We start from the raw sequence: 24,587 nt of genomic DNA on the forward strand, positions 1-24,587 counted from the left end.
TGTCTCTGTGTCCCGGGGGGTGCTGGGGGACCAGTGGGCCTGGGGAGGGGACCCCCACCCTCGCCGAAACTCTGATGTTTTGGATCACACCCTCCAAGGAGTTCAGAGCCAGACGTGGAAGATTCCAGAGAGAGACTCCAGTCCCAAAGGGCCACAGGGATGCCTGCACGCCTCCCCCCAAACCTCACAGCTCCTGCTCTGGGCGGATCTGGCCCCAAACTCACCTCCACGATCAGAGCACCTAAATAGCTCGTTTATTTTAAAAGAAGACTCTTTGGAAGGGGCCCCGGATGTGCGGAACGACGGCTCCCTTTTCGCCACCAGCCCCAGCAAGAGTTCGGGGCTCCCCTAACCCACCCTCCCGCGCGCCAGGCTGCGCCCCAAGCGTGGCCTCGCGTGGGGCTCAGAGCTGTTTTGGCCGTCGAGGCTCAGGAGTGCCTGCCGCTGCCGCCGCGGCTCCTGCTGAGGGGGATCAGGCGCCCTGAAGTGAGGGCGCACAGGTGGCCCCGGTTTGGGCTCCGCCCCTGGCGCCCCTAGAGCTTATCTGGCAGGACCTGTAGGCAGAAGGGGAGCCAAGCTAAGCAGGGAGCCCGGGAGGGCTCAGCACCACGCAGCCACTGAGGAAGCCCCAGCTCAGGTCCTGACCCCACCACTTTCAGCTGTGTGACCTTACGCAGGACGCTGTCCCCCTCTGGGCCTCGGCTTCTCCCCCGTCTGAGAAGCCGAGACTACCTGGCCGCCCCGCGGGGTGTCCCGCAGGTAAAAGCACTTGGCACGGGGGCCAGCGCGCAGTGGGCGCGCACACAGGCTAACTAGGGTGAGTACGTTCACTCCCGAGGGCGAGATTCCACTTTGGACATCTTCGGGGGGTCGGATGCTCTTTAGGGCTACCATGCCAGGCTCACGCCGCTGAATACGACGACGGGAAGGCGGAGGGGCTGCGCGTCAGCGGCTCTCAGGCTGGGGCAGGGGGGCGGGTTGCGCGTGAGGCCTGCAGCCAGGGGAGGGAGGGGCCCGCGTCTCGCCCCGCGCCCACCTGCCCACCTGCCCGCCCGGCCCCACTTACCTCTCGCCGAGCCCCGTCTGCCCGAGGGCAGGACCCCCTCGTCCTGTGCTTGGAAGGAAGGCGGCGGTGTCGTGGGGGCTGCGGGCCTGCCTCCCCAGCCTGCTTCCCTCCCGCTCCCCTGCCCGTCCCCTCCCCCACCCCCACCTGCGCGGGGCCCCGCCTCCTTCCTACCTGGTTGCGGGTCTTGTGCGACTTCTGCATCCAGGCTCGCCACTGGTCGTAGAGGCGGAAGCTGAGGTTCGAGCAGTACGCGTGCTTCTTGAGCCAGCCCAGGAACTGCTTGAGCTCGCGCCGCACCGGGCCCGAGCTCGGCTCGCCGCCCCGCGGCTCGCACGCCCCGCCGCCCGGGCCCGGGCGCTCTGCGGGTGGGCGGGCGGGCGGGCGGGCGGCAGTGTCAGGGCGCGCCCGGCAGGGGGCGCGCGCGCGCAGGAGCGGGAGGGCCGCGCCGCGCTCCCCTCGGGGGCACCTCCCGCCCCGCGGTCCTCCCCGCGATCCTCCCCGCGGTCCTCCCCGCGGCCCTGCGCGGCAGCCCAGCTGCGCCCCCCCCCCCGCCCAGCTGCGCCCCTGGGGAGGTGGGGGCGGGGGAGGAAGGGGCTCCTCCTCCACGTCTCCTCCAGGAACCCGATTCCTGCGGCCTGAGCCAGGTGCGCAGCAGGGGAGGGGAGGAGGAGCGGGGCCCTCCGCAGGGATGAGACACAGAGACAGCGACGGACGGGGCTGGGGGGCTGCACAGGAGGGAAAGGGGGCCAGAGACGCTGAGGACACTGAGACCCGAGACAGGGACATGCAGGGGGTCACAGCGAAGAAGGCAGCCCAGATCAAAGGGACCACGGATGGAGACAGGGTGGGACAGGGACCCTGGGGACATAGGGACAAAGAGACCAGCAAAGACGGGAGACAGAGTGCAAGAGGATCCCAAGGGACGGTCCCCACGCTGGGCCTGGGAGCAGGAGCTGGGGGGGCGGGGAGTGGGCGGGCAGGGCCAGGTGGGAGGCCTGCCTGTTGGTCCAGCTGCCGGCTGCAGCCAGCCCAGAGCAGGCCGGCGGATAAGGACATCGGCCTCACGTCATAAATAAAGCCGGGGACCCGCTGACAGGCCCTGGCACGGCCGCGGCCCCCGCCGCCCCTGCCGGCCTCCCCTGCCTCCCCGCGGACGCAGCGCCTGCTGGCTCCCGTGCAAGATTCGCAGGTGCTGGGCACGAGCAGGGGCCAAGGCTCAGGCCCCGCCCGGCCGCGCTCGCTCCCGCCCACCCCTGAACCTGGAGGGGCCCGGGATAGGGGCTGGATTGCGGGCTGGAGCCCGGCTCTGCCCCTCTCTGGCTCTGGGACCCTCCCTGGGCCTCAGTTTCCCCGTCGTCCCCATGAGCATGGGCTTGGACTTCCAGTGAACCGAATTCAGATCTCTGTGCGACCTCCTGGGGTCCCAACGTCCTCACCTGAGGAAAAAGGGGTCCCCCCTGCAGTGGTGGGGGTAGCAGGGACTGGTACTGCCCCCAAACGCTTAGGTGGCACCCACCATGTGGGCACCTGTCACGGGGAATTATGTCATCCAACCCTCACAAGAGCCCGAGGCAGGTGTGGTTCTTGTCCTGACTTCCCGGATGGGGAAACTGAGGCTAGACAGTCCAAGCGAGGATTCCGTTTCATTTCACAAAGGAAAGAAGGTAAGTCCACAGGCTCAGAGGAAGCCCAGACAGCAAGAGGAAGCAGACCCGGACTCCTGATCATTCCCATCCCCCCACCCTGATCAGAAGGGGAAACTGAGTCCCATCGGAGGGGGAGCTGGCAGCCTAACGGCCTAGGAAGCAGGGGTCTCAAACTCACTTGCTCTGAGGCCTGAGGAAGGAATTTAAGTGGGCAAAGCAGGCCAGGTGGCGATGGGCAAATGGAGAGTGAGGGCTGATAGTGGGGGCCGTGGGCTGGAGAATTGATTTTTCTAGGGGATGGAGGATATCTGTGCAAAAACTTCCTGTTTTTAAGTTTCCGCAAGTAGGTCACACTTTTCCTGTCCGAATGACAGGCCAAAGACAGTAGTAGAGCCAGGGGCCACATTTTGGCCCTGCTGGGGCCACCAGTTGGAGACCCCCTGCTCTCTTGGAGCAAACAAGGAAACGGGGGCTCAGGCCGGCTGGGGGTGGCTCGGGGGCTGCCCGGCCCGGCCCTGCTGGCGCGCTCACCGCTGCGGGGGGTGGAGGCGGCCGTGGGGTGGCTCCACTCGCTCCAGATCCCAGCCTTCTTGGAGCCGTAGATTCCGAACGGGTTGCAGCGCACTTGCACGAAGTAGACCGTGCCGGGCTTCAGGCCCGCCAGGCGGCACGAGGTCTGATTGCTGACGTCATCTACCACCTGGGCAGGCAGGGCAGGGTCAGGGGGCGGGGCCTGGGCCGGGGGCGGGGCAGGGGCGGGGCGGGGCGGGCACCTTCCAGTCTACACTGTCCTCCACGCGGTAGCGGATCTGGTACTTGGCTTGAAAGAGGAAATCCTTGAGGGCTGGTGGCGAGACCCAGCGCACGCTCAGCTGGTCCTCCAGGCCCCCGACGCGGCTCACGTGCACATCAGGTGGGGGGTCCGTGGTCACTGCGGCCGAGGGGGTTGGGGGGGAGAAGCGGAGTCAGGTCACTGCGCTGGGGGAAGGGGGCTCCCCTTGGACCCGGCTGGGGTCCCCGAGCGAGCGCCTGGGGCTGTCTGGGTTCAACCCCTCCCCGGTGGCACCTGCCTCCGTTTCCCTCCTTCATCGGCCCCCGCCCCCAGGGCTGCTGGATTACGTGATTGCACTAAGCACTCAATTAATGTTAGCTGTTATCGCCGTTGTTATCGGTGACGGGAGAAACTTAATCCTACTGCAAGGCCACTACTGCAAGGCCACGCGCGGGGAAGCAGACACGGCCTGGCTGACGACACCACTCTCGTGCCCGAGAGGCCAGGGGGGCTGTCGAGCCGCGGGCCTCCTGCTGCCCCCACCCCCAGCCCCTCCCCACTTCACCCAAGTCCTTGATGTGACCTTGCTGGGTGCCAGGGAACACCCCAGGCTTTGTGAGGGGCCCGGGTGCGTCTATGGACAGCCAGGCCGGGCGCCCTGCCCCCCCCCAGGCCTTGGCGAGGGGCTGAAAGGGTTAAGGCACAGGCCTGCTTGGGGCTGAGAAACACCCTAATTAGATTAGGCCCAATTCTGCTCGCAGATCATCCATTTCCTGCCTCCCGCCCTGCGCCCCCCCCCCAGCTCCAGGCCTGGGCTTCCTGGGGCGCCTCCCAACCTGGGCGTCCCTCCCCACGGCCCCCTCCTGCACACCTGGGCTGCCGAGGGGGGGGGAGGCGACCAGGCCAGGTGTTCTCCGCAGAGTGCGGGTATATCCTGGCTGGGTTTTTTTTGGGGGGTGGGGCTGGACTGAGGAGTGGACGCCCCCACTAACCTGGGTCCCCAGCCAGCCAGCAGGGACAGACCAGAGGAGATGCAGCCGTGGCTGCGGGGTGGGCAGGTGGGACCCCAGGAAAGCAGACGAGATGCAAGGGGGGGCCCTGTGGGATGCCCGGAGGGCCAGGCCGGCCCCCAGGGGAGGGCCCCGGTGGCACCAGAGGCTCACCCACATCCAAGATGTCCAGCGTGAGCACGTCCGAGCGCGCAGAGCCCAGGCGGTTGGTGGCCTCCACCCAGATCTCGTAAGGCGTGAAGAGTGCCAGGTCCTTGGGAACGTGGCAGGAGTGAGGCCCCACCGTGTGGTACTCCTCACAGGTGTTGTCCTGCCCATACCACCTGCGGGGACCAGAGGCGGCCACAACACGGCGTGAGGGTCCCTTCTGGCCCCCAGACCCCACCGAGGCAGCCCCGGGGGAGTGGGGGTGCAGGCGGGGAGACATGGGGGCTCAGAGAGGGCCAGCACCGGTCAAGGTGACACGGGGCCGCCCTGGGGCCGCCACCAACCTCAGCTTGTACTTGAGGGAGTAGTTGGTGTGGAGGAAGGTCTCCCCGTGGGCTCCGGGCGTCCAGCGGCAGGTCAGGTCCTTCATGTTCTTGGACCAGCAGCTGATGTTGAAGGGTTTCTCGGGGGGCACTGGGTGGGGGGAAGGCGCGGGGGCTGAGGGGCTGGGCCGGCCCTGCACAGGGGAAGGGGCTGCTGCACCCCCTCTTCGGGGGCCCCCACCTTGGAGTGGCAGGAGGGTGGTCAGGGCAGTCTCTGGTGAGGGGACGCTGGCATGGCCACCCACACAGGTCTCTTTTTTTTTTCTTTGAGACAGAGTCTCGCTCTGTTGCCCAGGCTAGAGTGAGTGCCGTGGCATCAGCCTCGCTCACAGCAACCTCAGACTCCTGGGCTCAAGAAGATCCTCCTGCCTCAGCCTCCCGAGTAGCTGGGACTATAGGCACGCGCCACCATGCCCGGCTAATTTTTTCTATATGTATTAGTTGGCCAATTAATTTCTTTCTGTTGTTAGTAGAGACGGGGTCTCGCTCCTGCTCAGGCTGGTTTCGAACTCCTGACCTCGAGCGATCCTCCAGCCTCGGCCTCCCAGAGTGCTGGGATGCCAGGCGTGAGCCGCCGCGCCCGGCCCCACGGGTCTCTTGAGGACGGCGAGCTCCCGTTCCCACCCCAGAGACCCGTGCCAGCTGTGCCAGTGTGCCCCTCTGCGTAAGGAGGTGCTGTCCCCAAGAGTCACCCCCGGAGGGTCCACTTACGGCCGACATAGAGGCAGGAGCCGGCAAGGATGCTGCCGTCCCGGGCGTGGCACACGAGGTTGTCCCCCGACTGCTGCCTGGACCCGTTGAGGTTGGCCAGGGCCAGGGCCAGGGTGGAGGCATTGAGCACGCGGGAGAGCTCGGGGGCCAGGCGGCGCCCATTGAGGGTCCAGTAGAGACCCTCGGCCGTGGCCCCGGGGGGGTCCCCGTGCACTGAGCACGTGGCCTGCAGGGAGGAGCCGATGAGGAGCGTGGGGTCCTGTGGGCTGATCACGGCCGTGTCTGGGGTCAGAGAGGAACACCTGTCAGGCCTGGGGCGGGCCCCCCCTGAACCCCCCACCACGCGAGGACCTCCAGGGCTCAGGGCAGTCCCGAGAAGGAGTGGTCTATCATCACCACCACCTCCCCCATTTTACAGACAAGGAAACTGAGGACCAATGAGGTCAGATGCCCAGTCCAAGGTCAGTGGCAAGGCCAAGGTCAAGCCAGCTCTGTCTGACTCCACAGCCCGGGTCCTTCCAAACCACGTCATGACTCCCTTGCTCAAGGCTCTCTGACCCGTCCCAAAACTCGGGCGTAAATGCCCACTCAGATCCAAGTGACTCTTGCTTTGCACAGAGTTCTGACACTCTGCTTTTTTAAAATTTTTTTCCTTTATTTTTCATTTTCTCTCTTTCCACAATTAGTAACAGAAGATTGTGAGTTCTTTCCGCGGTACTCCCAGAGCCTCATACATAGTAGGTGCTTCTTGGGGAGGAGGGGGGGCGACACTTTGAGAAAAAAAAAAAAAGAGCCCTGAGACACCTACTGTGTGAATTGTTAAGAGCACCATTTACTGAGAACTTGCGGCGTTCTAAATACTGGGCTAAGACTCTGCCTACGTTTTCTCATCGAATCCTCCCCATTGCATGGATGGAAAAGCACCAACGCTTTGAAAGGTCAGATCCCCCTTGCCCGCGGCCACTGAAGGAGGGAAAGGCACTGCCACTGCAGCTGAAGGCAGCTGAGGCCCCCGACCCCCACCTGAAGGGGACTGCACTTCACTGCTCTTTCCCTGGACTCAGTTTTCCTCATCTGCAAAGCGGGAGCGGGGAAAATCTTTGTCTACTGGGCTTCTCTAAGGTCAGCCGGGAAGGGGGACCGCACACTGGGTCGGGTGCTGGGCGCAGGGGCCTGGGGGACGCCTGCAGGGGGTGCCTCCTCACCTGCAGCCACCTGGGCAGCCCAGGGCTCCCCCTTCTGGAGACTAGAACCTAACAGGGACCCAGAAAAGGAGGAGGGGACGCAGAATCCAAGCCCCTGACGCCTGTCTGAGTCTCATTTTCTTCCACCTGGGAAGTGGCACCGACCACATGGACTGTTTGAAGGGGAGGGGAGGGGACATAATGTCCCAGGGCCTGGGTTCGAAAGCCCCCAGCTCGCTGCGTAAGCTTGACCCAGTCAGTGCCTTTGCTGTGAGCCTCTGGGAACAGGCCTCTCCTTCCAACCAGAGACCCCGGGGGGACTCATTCGTTCATTCATTCATATTCATTCATTCATTCATTCATTCATTCATTCATTCATTCATTCCAGGAGCACCTGTCCCAGGATGTTCAGTGATGACCACGAGACACAAAATATTCCTGCCCTTTTGTGGGCCCTTCAATCCAAGGAAGCAGCAGGAAAAAAGAACTATCTAAGAAAACAGATCAGAACAAAATAAAGCAGGGGCCAGAGGGAGACAGGGCAGTGGCAGCTGTCTGGGGAGGCGACATTTGTGCCGAGGCCTTAATAAAGTCAGAGAAGTAGCTGTGGAAGTATCCAGGAGAGAGTGTCCAAGCAATGGCAGCAGCAAGTGCAAAGGTCCTGGGGCAGGAGTGGCAGCCAACAGGGCCTGAGAGGTTAGCAGGGACCCCCAACCTGCAGGGAGGGGTTATTCCAGAATTCTGAGCAGGGGAGGGAGGTGGTTGGATTTGCATTTAAAGGGACTCCCAAGGGGCTGTGAGGAGCCACTGCCGCAGAGAAGGCGGCCAAGGACAGGGCAATCCTGGCCCCCGGGGAGGCCCTCTGAATGCCAGTGGCTGCCCTGGCCTGGCCCTCACTGCCCCGGATGGGAGAAGCGGGGTGGACACGCTTGGGCCCAGCCATGACGACTTTCCGGGGCAAACTTGGCTCCAGGGCCGCGTCTTGCTGGAGGCTGGGCGCGCAGTTGCGCTTGGGGCTCGGCCCAGGGCTCGCCGGAGGTCTCCGCATCCGTGCGAAGGAGCCGGCTTCGCGGGCCAGAGCCGAGGAGGCGGGGGCGGCCAGGGGGGGGAGCGGGGGACCAGGGGGCCGCCCCGGAGGTCCCAGGCAGCCAGCCGCCCGCTAATTCGGAATTCCTTCTGCATGAACTCGGGCGTGCCAGCGTCTCTGCCCTGGCCCACCCACCGCTTCCTGCCTGGGCGCCCCCCCCCAGCGGAGCGGGAGGCACGGCCAGGCCTGCCTGAACCCCAGACCTACTCTCAGCCCTCCCTGGGTGGGTCATGCCCCGCCGGCCCCCCAGCCGCCACCGGGGCCTGGCCTAGAAGGGGCTCTCTGGGGGGTCCTGGCTGGGGGGGGCACTGCCCCTCTGCCACACCCGCCTGCCCGCCCGGCCTGGCCCACTTGCCAGCAGCTGCAGCTGCCCTCTCGGAGCTGGGCGGGGGAGGGGGAGAGGGCAAGGCCACGCCGGCCCGGACAGGCCAGTCCCCTAGCCCTGAGTCCCCGAAGTAGAGGTCAGAGGGAAGCTCTCCCCCACCCCACCCCCAGTGAGGGTGCAACGCCAGCTGCAGCACCTGGGCCGGCAGCTTTCCCTCTCCGGGTCTCAGTTTCCTACTCCATAGATTGGGAGGAGGGACGCGTCCTACCTGCTGGGGAGATTAATGAGGCCCGGCACCCCCTAGCACCTGGGAGCCACCGGCGCTACAGCCCCTCCCAGCTCCGGGGTCCCCGCAGGCTCCCCCACTCCCTCCAAACAATGGGCCCAGGCGCTGGGGACAGCGAAACAGCAGCTGGGAGCAGCCCACTGCGCCCCGGGGGAGGGTGCTTGGCCTGGTTTGGAGGGCCGCCTAGAGGGCTCCCCAAGCAGATCCCCGGGTTGGGCTTTAGGACGCCCCCCCCACCCCCCTTCACTCGCTGCCTGCCCTGCTTTCCCGCAGAGCTGGGGCCTTTAAAAGTTTTTTCTTCCTCCCTTTCCCAACCTGGAGCCACTGCCGTTATTAAAAAGGAACACCATGTGTTTTAAAAGGGAAAAGTGTGAGATTCTCTGCAAGAAGCGGGGCGGAAGGGTGGCCTCCATCCCAGGGTCCCCCATGGGGGTCCCCCATCCCCCCCCAGTCCCGCTGGTACCTGCAGACACTTTACGACCCACCCGCCTGCCGGTCAGGTGCTAAGACACACCGTAAGTAGAAACATATTGTGGAGGTGTGAGAATCTTTTATTTAATTTCTTCCCCCCTTAAAGGAGAAAACACACACGCACAACAACCGCCCCCCTCCCCAACACGCTTTCTGCTCTGCACGCTGGGAAACAAAGCTCGCGCCAACAGTGGCACTCCCAGGCGCTGCCCACGGCCGGGAAGGGCCGCCAGGGGCCCTGGGAGGGCCTGGGGGTCGCCCCTCACCTGCCCAGGTGCACTGGGCAAAAGCTGGGCTTTCTCAGCAAGTGTCCCCAGAGGGTGCCCAGACCCCGCCTGTCCCCGAGGAGCCCGCAGTTGAGCCTGCAAACAGCTCAGCTCAACACGGGGCTGCCTGGGAGCAGCGCGAGCCCAGCCGCCCCGGGGTGGCCTGTGCGCCGGGACGGGGACCGGGTGCGTGGAGTGACGGTCATGCCCCAGCCCGCGTGCGTGCCCCTGCGCTGCCTCCCCTGCCGAATGGGTGTGCGTGCCCGCGGTGGGGTGCGAGTATGCATCTGCGATGCAGCGCGAGTCTGAGGGCGAGAGTGACGGGCCACAAGCCAGTGTGAGTCTTTGTGTGTCTCTGGGTGTGTCCTAGCGGGTCTGGATGTGGAGACGTATCCTGGCGGGGGTGTGCGCGGGGGGCTGGAGAGTGCCTGAGCCCAGGAGCGCCCCACAGGGCGGAGGTCTTGGCCTGTGGGGCAGCGAGTTCCCAGTGCTCCCCCCCCCCAAAGTCGGGGCCAGCGGTCCCGGACTCACTGGCTCCGGCTCCTCCCTCTCACCCACGAGCGCACAAAGATTTCTCTCGCTGGAGACTCTCAGCCCGGCGCAGCCTGGCCGAGGACGGTTCTGAGCGCCGCCGGTGGCGGGGACTCGGCGGACCCCCGTGCGCGGGGTCCCGCAGGGGGAGGGCGGCGGCGGCGGCGCCGGCCCGTGGAGAGGCACGTCCCCGGGGACCCCGGGCCGCGCGCCAGGCGGCCAGAGCGGCCCCTCCAGCCCCGCCCTCCCCGTGGGGCTCATCCCTCCGCCCGGGGGGCCCCGCTGGGGGCCCGCACCCAGTGCGCCAACCGCGTGCGCCCCCGCCTGGGAGCGGTGCCCCGCGGTCCCCACGGCTCTGAGTCCACGGAAGCGGACGCGCGCGCCCGCTACGTCCCGGCTTGCAGAGGGTCCCAGGCCACGACCCTCCGGCCCCGGGGGCCAGGCCAGGCGCCAACAGCCAGGCTGCCTAGGTAAGAAGGCCTCGGACGCAGAAGCCGAACCCTCGGGCCCACGGACTGCCGCACAGTGCGCCCCGCAGGTGAGGGCGCCCCGAGGGCCGCGCCGGGGGCGCCTTCCTTTGTTCCCCGGCCGTCCAGGTGGCGCCCGCGCCCCCTCCCCCCGCGGCTGCCCCCGGGGCGCCCGCTCTCTGCTCGGGCGGGAGGGGAGGAGCGGGGCACTGGGTACTCACGGGCTCCGGATCCGGCTCGCGGCGCCCCGAGGACGAGGACGCAGAGCAGCAGCAGAGGCAGCAGCGGCGGCGGCCGCCGCGCGGATTGGGCGGCCGGGCCCGGGCGGCCGGCGGGCATGGGGCCGGCGCTGCCGGGGTCGCGCGGCTGGCGGCGGCTGCGGCGGTGGCGAAGCCGGGCGCGGGGCGCGGGAGGGCGCGGGCCGGGCCGCCCGCACGTCGCTGGGCGCGGACGCGGAGGCCGGAGCAAGTCTGAGCAGCCGAATTGACAAGGCGCTAATGCGCCACTGGCCCCGCCCGGCCCCGCCCCCGGCCCGGCCCGGCCCCGGGGGGGCGGCGGGCCCCGCACCGGCCTCCCCGCCGCCCGCCAGCCCGCGGGCACCGCGCGCCCCGCCCGTCCGGCCTCCGCCCCACCGCGAACCGCGCGCGCCCTGTCCCGCGGCCCAGACCCCCCCCACTCAACTCCTACCGTTCCGGACCTCCCTCTCCAACCCTGCCAGGTCCATGCTCCCCACCCCCAGCCTGGGATCCGGCGTCCCCAGTCCCGTTTCCACGCCCCTGTCCGCGTCCCTGCACCCCGCTCTCAGCCCAGCGCCCCCTAAGACCCCCAACCCGGCGCCGCTCCTCCATGTCCCCCTCCCCCACCCAAACCTCTGTCTCGGCCCCTACCCCACTCTGGCCCCGCCCCCCACTGAGCGGTCCCTGAGCCCCGCCTACCCCCATCTCCAGCCCCTCTTCCTCCCCGGGGGCCCGAAAGCCGCCCCCAGCCCCACGTCTCCCGCGCGCGGGTCCCACCGGCCGCGGCCCTCCCGCTTCATCCCGCGCGTCTGCGGTTCTCCGCGCGTAGCCTCGGCCCGGGCTTTGCTGGAGGGGAGGAGGAGGAGGAAAAGCAGGAAGGCACGGAGTCCCCGGCCCTCGGCCTGGCTCGGCGGTCCCCCTTGCGCGGCATGGATTTGAGGTCGCTCGGGGACGCCCCGGAGCCTCCCCAGGGAGCTGCGGTGCGGGCAGACGGGGAGACGCGGTCCCCCGTGGGAGCGGGACCCCAGGCCTGCGCGAACGGGGTCCCTCGCCGGGGTAGCAGGGATTCCCAGGAGCAGGGCGGTGAGGAGGACTGCCCCGGACTCACCCACAACCCCCCCACGGAAAAATCCACTCAGCGGCCCGCGGGTGGGGTGCGCCACGCGGTGAGTAATCGCTCGGGCGGCCGCCGCCCGCCGACTCCAGGTAACGCCGGCCGCCCGGAGCGACGCATAGTTTGTCTTGCTGCTCTCTGCGCGAAGAGCCTTCTCGGTGTTATTATTTTTGGCCATCGCTCGGGTTTCGGGACCCCTCCCGGCCCGGGCGCCTCATCCCCCTTCTCTCCGTCCCCACCCGATCCGGACGCCCGAGAGAAAAAGGATTCCTGGCCTCCGAGGCCCCCGCGGAGGGGGTGCCTGCGATGAGAGTCCCCGGGCGGTGTGGGTCGCAGCCCCGCCCCCGCTGCCCTGTCCCGGGAGGGAGCGAGCTCTCAGTCCCCTGCGCAGGGGCTCTCTTGGGGGGCTGCACCCTCCTCGCATGCCCCCAGCCAGCCGGGTGGGTAAGAGTGCCCAAGGGGGGCTCGAGGTGGTTCCCCGGGCCTCCGATCCCAGTTCGGACTCCACTCTTGTCAAAAAAGATTTGACAATGTGGCCTGGGGTGGGGGGGGAGCTCAGGGCGCCGCCCCCGTCCCTCCATCTGGACCCCCGGATAGGTAGGGAGGTAGGCCACAGCCAAGGAGGAGGGGGGGGGAACTGTCGTTTACTGGGGCAAACCAGGCCGCCTGTGCCTCAGTTTCTCCCCCTGCACGCCGGGCGACCGCCGGCGGAAGGGCTTCGGCGAGAAGGACGCCAGGCCAGCCGCAGAAGTCGCCAGGATCTCAGCGCCCAGCGCGGCCCTGCACGTCCTCCCCGAGCAGACGGAGGTGGTCCGCAGGCCTGCGCGTGCCCGGCGACAAATGGAGCCATGTCGTCCCACCACCTTGGCCCGGCGGCGGGTTAAGTGGAGGTGGCAGCTCTTGGCTGGAGCTGGATTCCAGGATGCTTGCCGCCCCTCCCCCACAGCCCCTGCCCTGCAGATGTTCCCTGTGGGGCTGGACACGTCTGGTCCCCTCCTGGGAGGACTCCGGGCCTGTGGAGCAGAATCAAGACACTTCCCCCCACATCTCCGCTCCTCCCCCCAGTTATTTCGGCCTCGGGAAGGGGCTCCCCCCTCCACCCAGGTGCTCAGGCCGGAGACCTGGAAGCCCACGTGAGGACTCTCCTTGGCTCGCCTCACTCATCCAATCCATCAGCAAGTCCTGTTGGCTCTGATTCCAAAACACATCCCCATCCTGAGACTGGGACCCCTCTCTCCCCATTCCTTTCGCATCCAGGCTCCAGGTTCGCCCTGGGGGATGCCTCCTGGCCTCCTCCTCCTCCTCCTCCTCTGGGGCTTCCCATAACCCTCCTACCTTGATCTGCACGCCAGGCTGGGGAGCTGTTTTTGTTTTGTTTTTTTTTTTGAGACAAAATCTTGCTTAGTTGCCCAGGCTAGAGTGAGTGCCCTGGCATCAGCCTAGCTCACAGCAACCTCAGACTCCTGGGCTCAAGCAATCCTCCTGCCTCAGCCTCCCTAGTAGCTGGGACTACAGGCATGCACCACCGCACCCGGCTAATTTTTTCTATATATTTTCAGTTGGCCAATTAGTTTCTTTCTATTTATAGTAGAGACGGGGTCTCGCCCTTGGCCCTTGCTCAGGCTGGTCTCATCTCCAACTCCTGACCTTGAGCCATCCTCCCGCCTCGGCCTCCCAGAGTGCTAGGATGACAGGCCAGAGTGCTAGGATGACAGGCCGGGAGTCCTCATGCCGGCCTTGCGGAGCTTTTAAGAGAAGCAATGAGTTTTGTCTGGGCCCTGACACCCCCTCCCTGACCTCTCCCTCCTCCTCTCCCCTCTCCTGCCCTCCCTCACTCAGCTCCCCACACTGCAGTCCCGGTTCCCCCCAAAACACCAGGCTTGTTACTATGGAAAGACCAGGCCCTTGTGCGTTGGCCGTTCCCTCTGTTGCAATGCTGTTCCCCAAATCTCCCCCAGTCAGCCCCCCCTCTGCCACCAGGTCCCAGGTCCCATGTCACCTCCTCAGAGAGGCCTCCCACCCTTCCCAGGCTCTCTCCCTCCCCCTCACTTCGTGTTGTGCGTTGTTTTCTTTGCACCAACAGCTCTAATAGCTTGTTTCTCCCGCAACTTCTTTTTCTTAGACTGCCAGCACCCCGAAAGTGCACTCTCTCTCTCTCTCTCTCTCTGGGACCCCATACTGGGCCCAGCCCAGCGAGGGCTGAAAGTTCAATAAATATTGGCAAAACGAATTGACGCAGGTGGATTCTCAGTTCCTCCAAGTGGCAAGAAAATTCAGTCCCACTAAGTCATGCTGCCTGGGGGGTCCGAGCCTGCCCCATCCCCCCCTCATTTGCTGTGTGACCCAAGCCAGTAGACATCCCTTTGTGGTCCTTACCCATAGAGAGGGGTATGGACTTTTTCCCAACCTTGCCCGGCCCCATGCTGGAGCGTGACCTCTGCCCTCTGGGTGACCTTTTGCCCCATACCTTTGGCTTTAGGGAAAGCCAGTTGACCCTGAGGTATGTCCTTCCTTGCCCTGGGTGCCCGCCACAGCTTAACCCCTTCCTCCCCAGTCCCCCCACCTCTTTGCACAGAAGGGGAACCCATTGCCGAACTTCCGCAAATATTGACCCAAGTCCTTGAAGGTGGCTGGGAATGTCTGAGGGACGTGGATGGCGGCCTCCCCCATGGGCCAGGGGAGGGGCTCCCGCTTAGCCCTGCATCCTCCACCCAAAGCTCACCTCTGGGCGAGAGGTCAGGGTTGGGGGGGCCTCCAGCTCCCTGGTGATTCCAGGGCACAGGGAGGGGACAATGCAAACAGCATCTCCAGGGTCCCCTGGGCACTCACAGCAACCACAAGGCAGCAAGGGTCTGCATGCCTGGTTCTTCGGGGCCTGTGTCACAGGAAGGTGGCCTGTTTTGCCCTAGGCTTTGTAATCTCCACCCTGGAGGCTGAGCCTGACAAATCGGGGTGCCTGGGTCCCCAGTTTAACACCACCTGGACTTCAGGCTCCGGAGCAGGGACAGGGGAGGGGCGGGCGGGCCTGGGGCTGGCCTGGGCGGGTGTGCACTCCGGCCAGGGAGGCCTGGCTTGCGTGCCCCTCTGCACCTTAGGGACCTGGGAAGTCTGGGTCCCAGGAGGCGCCAGCCCCGAGGACGGAGGGGGACAACCGCTCCCCTCCTTCCTTCCGCCCAACTGTCAGCAAACGGCAGGCGCCGCGGTGCCTTCCCTCCTCCCCGGCTTGGGGGTGGGGGTCAACGGGGTCGCGGTGAGGGCGGCAAGGGACAAAGGGCGCTTGTCTGCTGCCCGCCTTGACCTCGGCCGCGGCTTCCCGGACGCCTGGCCCTCGGCTGATTCACGCCCGAGCGGGCCGCAGCGCCCCCCGCCCGCCGCCCCAGGCCAGGCCGCCCCGGGGGGTAGGAAGTGGGGGGGCGAGGGGCGGCGCCGAGTCAACTTTCCCTCTTAAGCCCCGAAGGAATGTCGGCGGATTTCCTGAAACCCGACCCTGGCCGCCCGCCGGCCCGCCCGCCCCTCACCTGGACCCGCTCCCTCGGGAACGCCAGGCGGGGCGCGGGGGCTCACCTGGGGGGCTAGGGTCAAGTCCTCCTTCCGCTCCCCCCCCCAGCAGCCTCGTGGAGCGGAAAGGGGGTGGGTGGGCTGCAATTAAACTCTCCCCCTTCTCCCTGGGGGCGACCTGCCCCCCCACCCCTCCAGCCTCAGTTTCCCCATCTGCAAAAGGGCGCGAGGTGTCCCTCTTTCTTGTTGCACTTTAAGGGACGCCTCTTACGCCCGAAGGCACCCCCCTCCCGGGTTGGCTGGGCTCTGCCAGCTTCTCTGCTTGTCTCTGTCTCTGTCTCTGTCTCTCTCTGTCTCTCTGTCTCTGTCTCTGTCTCTCTCTCTCTCTCTCTCCTCACCTGGGCTGAGCTCCTTTCGCTCCGCGCCTAGATTTCCACATCCGGAAATAGGACAACTGTGACCCGTACCTTTCCTGTAAGCTTGTCGCAAGAAAGTAGTTTCTGCAAGAAGTGTTTTGTTTGGAATGAATGAAGGACGTTCACTGAGGAGGGGCTAAGCGCGCGGGCCTCTGGAATTAACATGTGCGGGCTTGAATCCCGTCTCAGCGACGAGTCCGGAGCCTGGGTTCCCCACCTGTGACACGCCGGACAGGATGGCTCTCCATACACAGGGTGGTTTTTTTCCCCCCCCGAGGGGCGGGCCGGGCGCGCGGGTGGCTTAGGCGCAGGGCTCCCTGGCCTGCTTCCCACCGCAACGGGCGGGCGGGAGGCCCTCGCCGGCGGGTCGCGCCGGCCTAGCCCGGGAGGGGCGGGGCGGGGCGGGGCGGGGGAGGGGCCGCGCCGGGATCCAGATGTTCGGGGTCCGCCGGGCACAGCCGCGCCTGATTAAGCCACGTGGGGGCCGGCCCCGAGCCGCGGAGATGAAAGCGCGGCGGCCGGCCGGGGGAGGGGGTGCGCCAGGCCCCCCCCTCCCGGGCCGGAACCTGCGGCGCCCTCTGACCCGCCAGCCCGGCGAGGCAGCCGCCCCGTCTGCGGGGGCGGAGCGCAGGAGGGGGACGCGCGGGCGGCGGACTCGGTAGGCACCTGCGCCAGGCGCGCCAGCGACGGGACCCGGGTTTTGAGGCCGCCCCCATTCCGGTTCCCGATGGGCAGGAAGCTGGGGGACCCCCCCTAACCCGAGATTTGGCTCGTGGTCCTACAGCCCGTCACCCTGGGGTGTGGCAGTTATGGAACCCAGACGTGTCCTGGAGTCTCCAAGTTTTCCCACGAGAATTAGAACTTCGGGCAGGCGCCCTGCCCCCTTCCCCTGTACGAATCTCTGCGTCTCCTCCCGCCAAGCTCTGGGCGGAGGGACCCCCAACCTGGGGGGCCAGGGCCAGATCCAGTCCTTGGATCCGGACTGGGACGGAGGGAGAGGAGGCTGGAGGCGCAGTGGAGGGGTCCAGAGGGCTTCCTGGAGGAGGCGATCTGTGCACAAGTTCCTCTTCCCTCCGAGCTGGGCGCCGAAGCCTGCCCAGTCCTGCCGCCCTAACCTCTCTGCGCCCCGCCGCCCTCCCGCCTTCTCCTACAGCGAGCTCTTGCTCGCCCCTGGGCCCTGGCTGTTCCCCCGCCCTCCCCTCGTGGCCGGCTCAGGTGCCGCCTCCTCCGCGAAGCCCGCCGTGCCACCCGTGGCGACCGGACACTCGCAGCCCGGCACCCTATTCGGTTCCTGTGACCCCTAGCGCTGACGGAGATGCCCCGCCCGCGGTTGCCAGGGAGACCTCATGGCACCCCCTTCCCCCAGATGCGACCGACGGTGGGGACCGCCATCCACCTGCCCCGCCCGGCCCCCACCGCGACGGTGCCGCAGCCCGGCGCCCCCGCCCGCTCCCGCATCCCCGCCCCCCCTTCCCAGGCTGCCTCACTCGGTGACGTCAGCGCCCCGGTCCCCGCCGCGGCCGCCGCATCCTCCGCGCCCGCCCGCACGAGCCCGAGTCCCCGCGCCCCGCGCTCGGCCGGGCCATGGCTGCGGTGGCGCCGATGCCGCCGCCCCCCCGGCCGCCGCTGCTGCTGCTGCTGCTGCTGGCGGCGTCGCCCGCCGCCCCCGCGCCGCCCGCCCGGGACCCCTTCGCCCCGCAGCTCGGGGACGCGCAGAGCTGCCAGCTGCGGTGCCGCGTCCGCGACTGGGGCCCGCGGCAGGTGAGGCGCGTGCGGCGCCAGCCGGGGGGACCCGCGCCCCTCCGCTGGGGGAGGCGCCGGGGACGCGGCTCTCTTGGAAGGGCCCCCCGGTGGGGGAGGGGTTGGGTATCCGGAGATCCCCCCCGTGGGGGAGGGGGAGGGGACGGGGGTCCCTCGGATGGCGACTGGGGCCTTCTCCCGCGGGGGACGCGCCCGGGGTCCCGCCCACAAGTGCGGGGCGTGGGGGGCGGTGGTCCCCTCCCGGCCAGGGCGGGGCGGGACCTTCAGGCGCCCAACCCCCACTTCCCTCGGGCCTGGGGGTTCCCCCACCTGGTCCCTCCTTCTCCACGTCCTCTTCCCTCCCCGCCCGCCCCTCCCTGGTCAGAGCTACCCGCCCCTACTCCTATCATCAGACCAGACCCCCACCCCCAGGCCTGGTCCGAAGGTGACAAAACCTGAGTGTCCCCCCTCCCCCTCCTGGGGCCTGAGAATCACTCTCAGTCGACCCCCTCCTCCCTGGAGCCTTAGGGGGGCCCCCTTCCCGCCACCAGTGCCCCTCCTCGTCCCTTCCCTTTTCCAGCCCCTCCCAGTCCCCCCTCCAGCCCCACTGACCTCCCTGGTGTCCCCAACCGCACCCCAATCTCTCTGGATTTGGAGGATGGGGTGGGGCAAACCTGCCTCTCCCCCAAGCTTCCAGTCCCCACCCCGCTCCGCGGCCTGAGAGCCCCGGGTGCCCCTCCCCCAGGCAGAGCCCCAGGGCCCCTCCGAGTCCCCCTACGACCGGGCGGCTCTGACCAGCGCCTGCGAGCGGGGCTGCCGCCTCTACTCCATCTGCCGGTTTGTGGCCAGGAGCTCCAAGCCCAACGCCACCCAGGCAGAGTGTGAAGCAGGTGAGGGCGGGGCCGGGTGGGTGGGGGAGGGGGGGAGGTGGCCCTCACAGGGCCGCCCCCAGGCGAACCCCTGGTGCCCTGCAGCATGCCTGGAAGCCTACGTGAGGGACTCGGAGCAGCAGGCCTGCAGCCAGGGCTGCTGGAGCCAGCCCCCCGAGGAGCCCGAGCCGGAGCCGCAGCAGAAGGTGGGCATCCCCCCCCAAAACCCTCACTCACGGCCGGCCAGAGTACCCCCCTGGCTCCGTGCTGCGTGCCCGGCCTTTGTGGGGTGGTCACGCTCCAGCCTTGTCCCGTCTCCAGCCTCAGCTGCCATCTCTGTGACATGGGACACACACACACTACACCCCCCTCCCATCTTTCGAGGTGACAGAAAACAGCCACCGTTGACCACGCACTTACCCTGGCTCAAGCTGACCTCGCTCTCAGCCTGTCCTAACTTCCTGGTGCCACTCGGAGGCACCGGGGCCGGTCCTGCCCGGGGTGGCAACTGTCCAGATCTCACCTAGGCAGGGCTGAGGCCAGAGGCAAGACTGGAAGCCGCCGGGGCTTGTGGCCACCTCCCACCTCTGCCATCCTGAGAGGTGCCCCCCACCAGAGCCGCCAGGTGCTGGTCTAAGCCCCTCACCTGCGATGAGCAGGTGGCCACTGCCACCTGGGAGGGCTCAGGACTGAGAGGTTCCGGGAGGGGCAGCCTCTCCCAAGCACGCACACATCTGCCTGTCACAGCCGGAGAGTGAGTCCAGGCAAAGCTGCATCGGGGGAAACTGAGGCACGAGATGCCGTGCGGCACAGCAAGGGACCCACAGACTGGGACTCCCCAGAAAGCCCATTTCGCTCATCCATTCGCTCTCGTTCCTCCACTCGTTTCCTTTTGCTGTTCGGAAAAGCCACCACCGTGGGCCCTTCCCATTCAGGGCTCCCTCTTTTTTTTTTTTGGAGGCTCTGTTGCCCAGGCTAGAGTGAGTGCCGTGGTGTCAGCCTCGCTCACAGCAACCTCCGACTCCTGGGCTCAAGCGATCCTCCTGCCTCAGCCTCCCGGGTAGCTGGGACTACAGGCATGCGCCACCACGCCCGGCTCATTTTTTCTATATATATTAGTTGGCCAATTAATTTCTTTCTAATTTTATAGTAGAGACGGGGTCTCGCTCTTGCTCAGGCTGGTTTTGAACTCCTGAGCTCGGAGCGATCCTCCCGCCTCGGCCTCCCAGGGTGCCGGGATGACAGGCGTGAGCCACCGCGCCCGGCCCGGGGCTCCCTCTTGACGCTGTCAGAATGAGGAGAGGCGAGGACGGTGGCGTTTTCAGCAGTAGTGGCACTACGCTGTGCCAGGCGCCTAGCAGGCACTGTCTCGTGGCAGCCCCACCAGGGAAGAGCACCATCCCCATTCTAGAGCCCAGAGAGGGCAACCCGGTCCCCCAAGAGCACACAGCCAGCCAGAGGCAGCAAGTGGGGTCCGTGTTTGTCATGGGAAACGCTGTTGCCCAAAACCGCCTGGGCAAAGCCAGCCCCTGCCAGCCCCTTCCCCTGGGCGAGTGCCCTCCTTTGATGACGTTTCTGTGCCTTGGGCCTCCTCTCCCCAGAGAAAGGTCCTGGAAGCTCCGAGCGGGGCCCTGTCCCTCCTGGACTTGTTTTCCACCCTCTGCAATGACCTTGTCAACTCAGCCCAGGGCTTCGTGTCCTCTACCTGGACGTACTACCTGCAGACGGACAGTGGGAAGCTGGTGGTGTTCCAGGTGAGGGCCCTGGCAGGGCCCGCGGCAGGGCGGCGGGTGGGTGGTCAGGGTCAGGAGGCGGGTGCATTGGGCCTCGGCTCACAGGATGCGGAGGCCACGGTGGGCGGGCTTCAGGCACAGCTGGATACAGGGGCTCCACCCCTTCCTCTTTTTTTTATTTTTTTAAAAATTATTTTATTATTATTATTATTGTTTTTTGAGACAGAGTCTCACTCTGTTGCCCAGGCTAGAGTGAGTGCCGTGGCGTCAGCCTCGCTCACAGCAACCTCAGACTCCTGGGCTCAAGCGATCCTCCTGCCTCAGCCTCCCGAGTATGCCACCACACCCGGCTCATTTTTTCTATATATTTTTAGTTTGGCCGATTAATTTCTTTCAATTTATAGCAGAGAATGGGTCTCGCTCTTGCTCAGGCTGGTTTCGAGCTCCTGACCTTGAGCGATCCTCCTGCCTCGGCCTCCCAGAGTGCTGGGATGACAGGCGTGAGCCACAGCGCCCGGCCTCCACCCCTTCCTTGACTCTACTTTTGCCTGTGGTGGCCTCATTCCCAGGCCTTCCCTCTCTCTGGACAGCAGGGTGGATGCCAGAGGCTCCAGATTACGATCCCTCTGGGCTTTTAACAGAGCTGGGATTTACTTGGGTTGGCCCCGGCTGGATCACATGACCGTCTTTCGGCCAATCCCCGTGATTCTGTTGGGCTAGCCGGGCCACGTTGGGACGCGGGGAGGCGAAGGCCGGTGGATGGGCCCGAGCTAGGGGAGAGCAGCGGCCCCCAGAGCAGTGTCCTCCCTACTCCACCGCCCCCCCGGCGGGGCGGGCTGGACACCGAAGTCCACCTGGGGCCCAGAGAAGCACCTGCCAGGGCCCAGGCGGGCCCTCTGACCAGCCTCCGTGTGCCCTCTTGCTCCCGGCCAGACCCAGCCCGTGGTGGAGAGCCTTGGGCCCCAGGGCGGCCGCCCGCCCCGCGTGGAGGTGACCTGGCGGGGACCCCACCCCGAGGCCCTGGAGGTGCACGTGGGTAAGGCCCAGCCCAGACCCGGGCTCCTCACGCGGGCGCCCCAGTGCCGGGAGGGGTCCTCTAGGGCAGGAGGCCCCATCGCACAGTTCCTGGGGTCCTCGGTCCCGCTCCAGAGTTCTCTAGTCCATCTCCCGGGCCTCCCACCTCCATTCCAGGAGTCCATGCCCCAGGCCCTGGCCTCTTTTCTTTCTTTCTTTTTTCTTTTTCTTTTTTTATTTTGAGAAAGTCTCACTCTGTTTTTGTTTTTGAGACAGAGTCTCGCTCTGTTGCCCAGGCTAGAGTGAGTGCCGTGGCATCAGCCTCGCTCACAGCAACCTCAGACTCCTGGGCTCAAGTGATCCTCCTGCCTCAGCCTCCCTAGTAGCTGGGACTACAGGCATGCGCCACCACGCCCGGCTGATTTTTTTCTATATATTTTTAGTTGTCCAATTAATTTCTTTCTATTTATAGTAGAGATGGGGTCTCACTCTTGCTCAGGCTGGGTTTTGAACTCCTGACCTTGAGCGATCCTCCCGCCTCGGCCTCCCAGAGTGCTGGGATGACAAGCATGAGCCATGCACCCGGCCCTGGCATCTCTTCCCTTCCCTGGGGCTACCGTGGCCCCTTGGCAGGGGCGGGGAGGCACTGAGTGGCGGCCGGCCCATCTCCCAGACCCCGTAGGCCCCTTGGATAAGGTGAGGAAGGCCAAGATCCGAGTCAAGACCAGCAGCAAGGCCAAAGCAGAGTCTGAAGAACCTCAGGACAGTGACTTCCTCAGTTGCATGTCCCGGTGGGTGCCAGGACCCTGGGGGGTGGGGCGTGGGGGTGGGGGGGGGGAGGGGAGGCTCCCCTAGCCTGGGCGGGGGCTGGGGAAACTGAGCCATGGCTGCTGGCCGGGCAGGCGCTCGGGGCTGCCTCGCTGGATCCTGGCCTGCTGCCTCTTCCTGTCCGTGCTGGTCATGCTCTGGCTGAGCTGCTCCACCCTGGTGACCGCCCCAGGCCAGCACCTCAAGTTCCAGGTGGGTGGGGGCGGGTGGCGGGCGGCACCTGGCTGGGGGGGGGGCAGGAGGCCCAGGGAGCAGCTTCTGGGTCCCAGGTGAAGCCGGTCCCTGTCCTGGAGGCAGGGGCCTTTGGTTCCCCTTGGGACATCGGGCAAGTCCAAGGTGGGGGCACTTGGCAGCCCTGCCCCCTGCTCCCTTGCACCCTCCCGCCTCCTTCCCCCCCCCAGCCGCTGACCCTGGAGCAGCACAAGGGCTTCCTGGTGGAGCCGGACTGGCCCCTGTACCCTCCGACGTCACACGCCTACGAGGACAGCCCACCGCCCTACAAGCTGAAGCTGGACCTGACCAAGCTGTAGGCGGCCCCTGCCTGGGCTCCTCCACCCCCAAGTTGTGTTTCTCCCCCGGTCCCGCCCTGCAGCCCCCTGAGTCCTGGGGAACCGATGCCTCCCCCGGGGGTGGGGGTGGGGTCCCTCCAGTCCCCCTGTCCTGTCCCCCGGCTCTCCAGGGAGGGGGCGTGCTCCTGTCCGCCTTCTGTCCTGTGGCTGTCTGAGTATGTGACCGTCAGCCCTGGGCCGCCTCGCTTCTTCCTTCTCTCTCCCCTCTCTGCAGGGTGTGTGTGTGTGTGTGTGGGGTGAGGCCGCAGGGGTGCTGCCTCCTGCCGGGGCCTACCCCCCTTCTTCTCTCCCTCCCCGCCTTGCCTTCTTCGAGCACCTGGCTCCCGAGATTGGGGGCGCAGGCAGCTCTGCCCTGGGGGGAGGGCCGGTGGGCGCAGCATGGGGTGGGGAGGAATAAACCGAGTCCATGAGCGAGTCGTGAGCTCAGCCTGCTTCTGTCCCGCTGCCTGTCTGCCCGTGGGGGCGCGGCCTGAGCGCGGCCATGACCCCCACCCACCCGGCGGCCATGATCCCCGCCCACCCGGCCGGGCCTTCTGGTCACCAGGGACGCCCCGGGAACCCCCCGGTGGCACAAAGGAGCACAAGCCAGCAGAGCCCCTTTGCTCCCGGCCCGGGTCACACTCTCGGCTAGGGGTGGCTCTGAAAGCCACCTGGCTGCCCTGGGAGGGTATGTGTCCCTTCCTGGGACTTCTTCCTGGGTGTCCCTCCTGTCACTTTGTAGCCACCTGGCTTCTCTTCCCCTTTCCTTTGGGGACAGAGCTCTGGTCCCCTGGGGGGGACAATCTCAGGGCACTGTCCCTGGGCACTCTCGTTCCCTGGGCTTTGCATTCAAGAGCACTGGGGCAGGGCCAGCCACACCCAGAGGAGGCCACCACCCTGGCTCTCTGTCCTTCCGGGGCATTCCGAGGATGATGCGTCCAGACGCTTTCATTACGGTCCCTCTCGGCTCCAGGGGACCGGGCAGCGGTGGCAGCGGTCCTCTCTGGCCGGCAGCTGCAGATCCATCCCGGGCAGGCTCCGGCCTCCCCTCCCGGGCAGAGCTCGGGGTCTCGGGGGAATGTGGTCCCAGCCCCCAGACACAGATGGGGAGGTGTCTAGGAGCTCCAGGCTGTGGTGGGTGGGTGACCGGTGGGGGCAGGACGGTGAGTCAGAGGGAGCCCAGTGAGGCTGGGTATGGGACCCTCCTCCCTCAGCCCACCCTGTGTCCTGCAAGCTTTTTTTTTTTTTTTTTTTAAGACTGAGTCTCGCTCTGTTGTCCGGGCTAGAGTGAGTGCCGTGGCGTCAGCCTCGCTCACAGCAACCTCAGACTCCTGGGCTCAAGCGATCCTCCTGCCTCAGCCTCCTCCCGAGTAGCTGGGATTGCAGGCATGCGCCACCATGCCCGGCTAATTTTTTCTATGTATTTTTAGTTGGCCCATTAATATCTTTCTATTTATAGTAGAGACGGGGGTCTCAGCTCTTGCTCAGGCTGGTCTCTAACTCCTGACCTTGAGTGATCCTCCCGCCTCAGCCTGCCAGAGTGCTGGAGTGACAGGCGTGAGCCACCGTGCCCGGCCTGTCCTGGAGACTTGATCCACTGGAGTCAACCCAGGGGACCGATGGCGGGAGGAGGGAGGAGCTGGGGTCTGTCCCCGATGGCACCCATGGCAACCGCCCCTCACCCAAGACAGCAGCTCCCGCCAGGCAGCCCCCGCTGCTCCTCCACCTCCAGCACCCTCCCAGGCCCATTGGTTCCCCAAACCCTGGCCACACCCTTGAAAATAGCCCCCTTGTGACAACCTTCTGGAATTGCCCACTCTAAACAGCTCTGGCTTCCTGCCTGCCGTGGGCCACCTGGTACCCGAGCATGGAGCATCGAGACAGATTCAACACGGGCAGGACCAACACGGGCCCCAGGGGGAGGGCGTCCTTCCGGGCCTTGTGTGGGGTTTCAGGGCAGCCTCTGAGAGGTTCGCTTGCCCAGGAAATGAGACGTGGGCAGAGGCGGGAAGGGAGCAGCAGCCAAAGCCGCCTGGTAGAACTTTCTTTGATGGTGGGAATGTTCTATCCGCGCCACCCCCAGCCACAAACCCTGGCAACGTGGCTACTGACCCTGAGGAACTGGATGTCTTATTTCATTTAGTTTGAGTTGGTGCACACTTAAGATTTTTTTCCCCCTATTTTTTTTTTGTTGTTGTTGTTGCGGTAAAAAAAAAATGCATAAAATTTGCCATTTTAA

General features: G+C 66.2%; 2 protein-coding genes across 2 annotated transcripts; one reads left to right on the forward strand and one right to left on the reverse strand.

Annotated features, from left to right (window-relative positions):
• Positions 1-219: 219 nt before the first annotated feature.
• On the reverse strand, positions 220-10,818 carry CRLF1 (cytokine receptor like factor 1). Its single transcript, XM_076001550.1, has 9 exons — positions 10,574-10,818; positions 5,736-6,017; positions 4,986-5,115; positions 4,648-4,817; positions 3,486-3,643; positions 3,244-3,412; positions 1,238-1,425; positions 1,067-1,109; positions 220-554 (listed from the first exon to the last, which is right to left on the reverse strand). The coding sequence occupies exons 1-9, from the start codon at positions 10,689-10,691 to the stop codon at positions 541-543; spliced, it is 1,272 nt and encodes a 423-aa protein (XP_075857665.1). The 5' UTR covers positions 10,692-10,818; the 3' UTR covers positions 220-540.
• Positions 10,819-17,119: 6,301 nt separating this feature from the next.
• On the forward strand, positions 17,120-22,787 carry TMEM59L (transmembrane protein 59 like). Its single transcript, XM_076001551.1, has 8 exons — positions 17,120-17,377; positions 18,102-18,246; positions 18,331-18,431; positions 19,827-19,979; positions 20,892-20,994; positions 21,646-21,763; positions 21,875-21,992; positions 22,202-22,787. The coding sequence occupies exons 1-8, from the start codon at positions 17,201-17,203 to the stop codon at positions 22,328-22,330; spliced, it is 1,044 nt and encodes a 347-aa protein (XP_075857666.1). The 5' UTR covers positions 17,120-17,200; the 3' UTR covers positions 22,331-22,787.
• Positions 22,788-24,587: the final 1,800 nt, after the last annotated feature.

Source organism: Microcebus murinus, chromosome 4 (assembly GCF_040939455.1).
Source record: "Microcebus murinus isolate Inina chromosome 4, M.murinus_Inina_mat1.0, whole genome shotgun sequence".
NCBI lineage: Eukaryota > Metazoa > Chordata > Mammalia > Primates > Cheirogaleidae > Microcebus > Microcebus murinus.